The 7,613-nt window shown below is 41.8% G+C and overlaps 1 protein-coding gene across 1 annotated transcript in view; it reads left to right on the top strand.

Moving 5' to 3' along the window:
- Nucleotides 1–6,383, top strand: part of LOC145330829 (uncharacterized) — a 49,278-nt gene extending 42,895 nt beyond the window's left edge. Inside the window, exons 20-23 of the mRNA XM_080175493.1 lie at nucleotides 4,729–4,785; nucleotides 4,970–5,059; nucleotides 5,797–5,842; nucleotides 6,305–6,383. Of these exons, the coding sequence (XP_080031619.1) occupies nucleotides 4,729–4,785; nucleotides 4,970–5,059; nucleotides 5,797–5,842; nucleotides 6,305–6,383 (272 nt within the window). The remainder of the gene's footprint in view (nucleotides 1–4,728; nucleotides 4,786–4,969; nucleotides 5,060–5,796; nucleotides 5,843–6,304) is intronic.
- The last annotated feature ends 1,230 nt before the right edge of the window (nucleotides 6,384–7,613 follow it).

Below are 7,613 nucleotides of genomic sequence, written 5' to 3' on the forward strand. Positions count from 1 at the left end.
CAAAATCAGGCACAGCGCGGATGGGTGCATTCTGGAACTTGTCCTTCAACTGTTGGAACTGCTCATCCATCCCTGGGGTCCACTCTAGCTTCGTGGCTTTCTTCTGTGAATTCATCTCACACGTCAAGTCGGCGTACTCAGGTATGAAGGTCCTGTAGTACCCGTAAAAACCGAGAACGCTATTCAGTTCGGCGACGGTCGCTGGCGGCGGCCAGTTCTTGATACGCTCCACATACTCAGGCACCATACCAATACCTTCATGACTCAGCATGTGGCCAAGGTACTGTATCTTCTTCTGGAACAACTTGCTCTTCTTCGCCTTCAGCTTGATTCCAGCCTTGCGGTGGGCCTCAAAAACCTGTCGCATCTGTGGTACATGATCCGCAACTCTCAGGTTGTACGATATTACATCGTCGAGGTAGCATTGCGCTACCTCGCTCCCCAGCGGGTTCATGGCGGTACTGATGAATCTGCTGTAAACCGCTGGTGCTGTGCTGATGCCGAAGGGCATGCGGCGGAATTGCCACAAACCTGTTGGCGTGGCAAAAGCCGTCAGCTCCCTGGATGCTGGATCGATGGAGATGTTGAAGTAGGCGGCTGTGGCATCTAACGTAGAATATACACGATGTCCTCCTGCGCGGTCCAATAAAGTCTGTATCCTTGGCAGCGGATAGCTGTCTTGCTCAAGACAGCTATTTAACCTGCGGAAGTCCACTGCCCATCTGATCTTTCCATCTTTCTTACGCACAGGAACAAGGGGACTCGCCCATGGTGATGAACTCGGCTCAATCACTCCTTGGTTGAGCCAGTCGGCCATCTGCGCCTCTAGGTCCTTCAACATCTTGGGGTTCAATTCCCTGTATCTCTGCCGAATGGGCTCCGTCCCTGGCTTGAGCTTCAACTTCATCGTTACCAGGTCCGTGTGCCCAGGGGCCTCTCGACTGAATATGTCTCTGTACTCATAAATAAGCTCCTTGACTTGCTTCTTGACGTCGGGGTGCTCGTTCAGTAGCTCGTTGTCCTCCATCTCCAGGTCCTCCCACACTTCCTTGAACGTGGGGTTCTCCATCTGCTCCTTCGTCATGGGCTTGTTGGGGTCGCTTGCGTTGGTCTCGGACATAGACTGTATATATTCGCGGGGCTCTCTCAACACCAGGCTGTCGGTGTTGATCACCATACTGCTGTCCTCACAAATCTCGGCGGTGAACACACACCCGGCCGACGCGACACACGGCTGCTCCTGTAAATTCACAACAGGTATGCGGACAATCCCATTCTGCTGAGCTCTGTATACTCCTTCCAACACACGCACTGGACTATCATCTAAAACGGTCTCTTCTACCATGACAGTCATTTGCGGTCGGAGTTCTCGGCTAGGAAGAAAATTCACGACAGACACTGACTCTGGCGCGAGAATCCTAGTCGCTTGGACGGACAAACGGACAGGACGCGGCCGCTTACCTACTGCAACTGTTTTCAAACGACCGGCCGGCCCTTGGGAATTACGAAGCGGTCCCTTGACATTACGTGTCCAAACGTTCTTGCGCTCAAAATCTGCTTTTGCTTTGTGCTTAAAAGAAAGTTGCGCAACGTATGATTCGACGGAATCCGGTTTAAGTGCTAAAAACTCACGTGAATGGTGCACATTACCATTCGCAAAATTATCTTCTGCTTTACATAATTCTTTAATAGTGGGTTTACAAACATTTAAGGCACTACTATAGCTACTTATTTCTGCATTCAATTCCTCGAAGGCTCGTAATGAAACACTTATCTGAGGGTTGGGGGGCGAGTGCTCCCCCGGCGGTTTTCCAGACCGCTCTTCGTCTTCTGAGGCACTTGGAGCCTCGGAGTCGATGGACTGCACAAGCGGAACTCTCGTCTGCTTCACGACTAACGCCGCCTGCGCTGGTGATGAATAATCTAGAACTCCACGAATCTCCTCGACCCACTTGCACCCAAGATTGATGGGGGTGCGAAGCTCAGGTATAACCAGGGCCTCTTGAATGTAGCTAGGACAGTCATCTCCCAAGATGACGCTGATGTTGTAAACACGGCCGGTGACGTCCATATCTCCGCCATTCGCCGCTGTTCCCACTGTTAAATCGCAAGGAACGATCGGCAACTGTAGCTTCCGGGCTAACTCCTCATTTACGGCGACTCCTTCGTGCAATTTATTACCGGTATCGATGAGACCATAGGTCCGCACAGTCGGTCCATTTGCACGCAGGCTGATCTTGACCATGGCCCGGGCGCCTCGTCGTCCTTGCATCTGGTTGAGGGTGGTAGGGTCTACAGCTGCTGAGGGACTCCGACCTACCGACGGGAGCCCTCTCTCACATTTTTTGAAGTCTTGCTTCGGTGGCCAACTGCTTCCAGACAGTTGACGTCTCCGTAGAACTGCGCCTGGTCATCATCTCCTACGCCGCTGTCATTATCTCCAGGTTCGTTGGTACGCATCTCTCGCACAGCGTGGCGGCCACGGTCTTGCTGTTGTCGGCCGCGTCCACTGCCGCTGGCGTTCTTCTCCTGGTTTCTCTTGCGCACGTTCGCCAGCCGGTCCTCAGGAATAGTACACGTCTTCTGCCAATGGCCAGGCGTGCCACACCGCCGACAGTTGCCTTTCGGCTTGTCTTTGGTGGCACCGCCCGTACCTTTACTCGCTTGCTGTTTCTTCTTAGGGCAATTACGCGAGTAATGGCCATTCTGGTTACAGTTATAGCACTTGACGCTACTGTTTCCATCTCCGACAGCGTTGACCTCCATATCCTCGGTGCCGTCGTTGCGATAGATGACACGGTTGGACGTGGCGAGGCCATCCATGGAGGTATCCTCAGCATCTCCATGGTGAATAAGCTGGCGCTGCGTGGCAATCTCATTCATAATAACATTCCGTAGGACACCCATGCTGGTAATACTAGGTAGCTGACAGAAAACTCTTTTCCGTACCTCTCGATGGCGTAGACCAAGGGTTACCTCTTTCCGGAATTGACCTGGGTCGCGGTTGTCTGGGGAATAGGCTTTCAACCACATCTGCTCTTTCTTAGCAAGGTAAGTCTGCGGAATCTCGTTCTTGCCTTGCGACAACTGCTTATACGCGTCCTTGTTGATGTCTGAATCTGAAGGTGCTAAGAATATAGCATCCAGCCTCTCCATCACTTGTTCATAGCTGAGCGAATCTTGGTTGTCGGCGACTTCTCGAGCCATCTGGAACGCTTCTCCGTCGAGACTCATGATGTATTGGCCTTTCCTGCCCTCTTGATCTGCTGGGTTATGACGGGCAATTCTGAACGCATTGGCCATCTTCGTCTTGTGGCCATCCCAATCTTCTCCTGCATGGTTGCAAAACCGAGGGAAATTCTGCTTGTTAAGCTTCCTGCGCTGGTTCTCCAACCAAGTGTTGCCTAGCGCAATGAGCTGAGCCTGCTCATTCGGCGCTCCTTCTGCTTGAGCCTCTTGAATGGCACGCTGTAAATTCAACTGTTCTAGGTCGGCAGCCTGCGCCATCGTTGAAACTTAACGAAAGTTCTTCAAAATTTAAAGAAAACTTTACCAAGTTGGTGCTCCAAACGTCAGAATGGTCCCACACTGGTCTCCAAACACAGTGATCTTCGTCCTTTCTGGCCTCAGTTCTCATAAAACTGTCTGGTTGCACACGATCGTCCGAAATTACCGTAGTTCCTCAGGGTAATTTCCACGTAAATCTCCTGTTGAGCACTTCAGTTTATCCAAACACAGCTGACACCAGTTTGACTGTACCGGATTGGACGTTCTTACTATCTTTTTAAAAACCAATATAGCCCGCCTCGAGCGGTGTGGCGGCACTACACGTTGAGTTGGTAACGTTGTGGCTGAAACGATTCAAGAGCGAAGCGACTCGTTCCCTTCGATTGTACGTCTCCGATAAGTTAAAGAACAAAACTGCACGCAAGTACCCACAGGGGATTTGTAAGTTTCTGGATAAATAATGGCAGCTAGAGATAGCTGCATAAAAATTGGAGTTGATACTCTACTAACAACTGTTTGTGCGGAACTGATGTATTTTCAATAGACAAGTATAGTTTACACAAATTAATGAATACATATTATATTATTATACATATAGGAAAATTACAGAGAGTATTGAGGGGGCGTTTCTGATCATACAGGGATGGCTAGGGATACACGTAGGTCTGCACAGGATATATCAGCAGGCCGGAGTGTATGTTGAGTGTCCCGTTTAGTCACGTTCAGTTGTGCTGGGGAAATCTCCGTGATGCATTGAGGATGCCAAATCCCTGGATAACTGGAGCCTTTCTCTATAAAAGTACATAAGTTAAATATCGCCTAAAACCTACACGCGTAGATTATAAAAAGGTCAGATATACATATTAATGCGCAGCATAATATGTATATTGATTTCTTGGAAAAATATGGGCTCATATGATGATATCATAAGACTTTAACAGAATATAAAAAGTACAAATGTTTCATAATTAAAACTCGAGATCCGTCATTTGTGGGCTTAAAAATTCAAATAAAAGTAAAATCAAAAAGAGAAAAATAAATGCTTTAAAATGCTACTATTTTCATAAAAATCTGTCCACTCGTTTAGGATCACGAAAATGTCATTCTGCTTAATTTACAAGTATCTCAAGTAAGACCCACTACAACTGTATATTGTATATAACTACAGAAAATTTTGTCTTGCTAATTTTCTGTTTATTAATAAATCAACAATTATCATAGGTTATACAGTTCTGGATAAAGTTCTTCAAAATATCTCTTGGTACTCTGAAGATTATGGTAAGCAAATTCTGAAATTTTCAAAGTAAATTTATTCAAACATTGTTTTCTTTCTATTGGTGAGGAGGTGAGAGGCAAGGACATTAAGCTTTTTTTTGAGAGGGTGGGGGGGGGGTGAGGGGGGTAAAAATATCTTGATGTTTTTAATGTTTACTATTTTTAATAATCTCTATACTATTCCTAGGAGCTCTACAATTATCCCAAGAAGAAAATGAATATTTTGAAAGTATAATAGAAGAATTGAGAAAAATAGCAGAAATACTAACAGAACATGGTAAGCTTATTAAATATTTTTTGCTAACTGCTGAATCATTGTGGTTCTCCTTTGTGGTGTAGCTTTACATAGGGCCATGAGGGAGGTTATAACTACCCTCCAAAGAAAAATCGCACATAGAAATAAAGAACCTGCTCAAAATATTTTTAAAGAACGAAAATTAAAAGTGTGGGAGGGTCAACACCCCTTTCCCTTGAGGCCTAGGGGGGGGGGGAGGGCACTAGTCTTAAACATAAAAGTAAAGGATCGGCATATTTCTGTGTGTCAGTGCCAGAGGATCTTGCTGACCGCTAAAATGATATGGTTTTCCTTTACCTTTACATAGGTCCTAACATAGCAGGTTAGGGGTAATTTTAGAGTAATGCAACAGCCACCTCCAAAGAAAAATTACCCTTAGAAAAAAATATATAGCCTTAAAATTCACTTTTTTAGTTTACTCTAACATTTAAAGTGGGTGAGGGTTGACATGACAACCTTTTGGACAACCTTTAAATCCCCTTATATTCAAAAAAAGTCTTTTGGAAAAACCGGTTTTTAAGGTATAATTTGTTTCAATAATCATTTTTAGATATTTGAAACATAAATTTACAAGGAGAGGTTTTCCAAATATATTAAGCATTTCATATAATTGTTTTATTGTCTATTCATAAGTAAATTTATAAAAGAGAGATATATCCTTTGAAATACACTGTAAACATATACATATAATACATTTTAAGAATAAAATATTTATTCAGGTGCTAAAGAGGAAGTGAGATTGAATAAAGGCTTAATAAGAACAAGGTAAAACATTTCATTAAATTAATATGAAAGCTTTAAAAGAGTTAGACAAACATGTATAAGTATATATTTCATTCATTTAAAGTAAAACATACATAAGTAGTGAAGCACAAAAAATCATGAAACATATTTCTCACGTATTTCTATTGTTTTTATTATTTCTATTTTGTTTGATGACTGACAGTCCGATATTGATTCTAATATTGATTTTAATTTATATAACCATTTTTTCAGAACAGAGTTGTTTTGGATTAAGAACAATTAATTGATTATTATTATTTATATTAAGAATCAATTTTGTTAATTGAATATTGCTATTAAATTTTTATAATACATCTTTAATACATTTTTTAATGGCTCCCAGCAAAAATATGGTTGATTTATTCAAAAAAAAAATGATACATGCAAAATATTTTTGTCTGTAATGCAAAAATTTAAACGCTACAAACACTTTGAAATTTTAAGGCCCCCTTATGGAGGTCAAAAATCCATTGCATCAGAATTCTGGCTTCATGGTGCTCCCAGGAAATACCTTGAGGAGTAAAATCAGGAAAATTTGTCCGTTTCAAAATATCTTGTTCCTAGCCTTTAGAAAATATTATATTATTTTACCTGTATGAAAAGTATAAGAAACATTTCAAGAACCAAAAACATTTTTATGACAACCTTTTATGTTTAATTTTTTTAGAAAGATACTAAAACTGTTTAGAAGATTTTTATCAAAATGTTTGGAAGATTTTTTTCCTAAAATATTAAATTTCTAATTTTAAATTAGAATATATCATGTAGTATTAGATAGCAGGGATCTAAAGGGGTAAGACAATGGCCGATAAATTTATTTACATCCTTAATGATTATACACAAAATTATACCTTCTGTACTATGTAGATTACAATTAGTGAGGTTGAAACATTTGGTCACTCAACCTAATAAACCAACCAAAATACATTAAAAGACAGCTCTTTCGTTAAATCAGGCAAATTAGAATTGTCCTATGATTTCAAACTTTGCATGGTAATTCCTGTAGTAGTTAGGTACAATTTTGAAACCTTAGTAATAATATTCTGCCTTTATCAGTTCTTACACTCTTCAAGTGTTACTGTTTTTTTTGTCCTTCCATTTCAGAGTTTCACTTTTATGAATGTTGTCATCCTTGTTTAAATATCATAATTAATCATTTAATATTGATAAGATACTATTGTTCCAACTTGTTAAGATATAATTGTCTGTGTTTATTTTTTCCTTTCTCTAATTATTAATGCTTTCAGAAATAACAATTTAGGCACCCCCAACCATTTAGGAGGGGGTATTTACCCCCCCCCCCCAAACAATTTTGGGGGGGTAAATATTTTTATACAACTTTTCTTTAAGTTATTATTGATGTATATACTATGTAAAATAATTCAAAGTCTGATACTATATCATACTACTAGCGGCTTCGCCCCTAGCCTCTAGGGGCTTTGCCCCAAGAGGTTTAATCAAACCAATTTTTCGTATTTTAGATTTAAAAGAATTTTTTTTTTTTTGGGGGGGGTAATTTTCATTTTTGGGGGGGTGGGGGTGTCCCACCTCCCAAGAAAATAGTTATAAACCTTCCCAGGACCTATGAGAAGCTACCCTGTAAAGGAGAACCCGATCGGTTCAGCGGTTAGCGAGATCCTTTGCTACAAACAGACAGACAGACAAACAGACATCGTTCTACTTTGTATTATAGATATGAGTAAAAAAAAATACTATATATACTACTAGCGGCTTCGCCCTTAGCCTCTAGGGG

The sequence above is a fragment of the Acartia tonsa genome, chromosome 10, assembly GCF_053477335.1.
Source record: "Acartia tonsa isolate MP-2025a chromosome 10, ASM5347733v1, whole genome shotgun sequence".
NCBI classification, from domain to species: Eukaryota; Metazoa; Arthropoda; class Copepoda; order Calanoida; family Acartiidae; genus Acartia; species Acartia tonsa.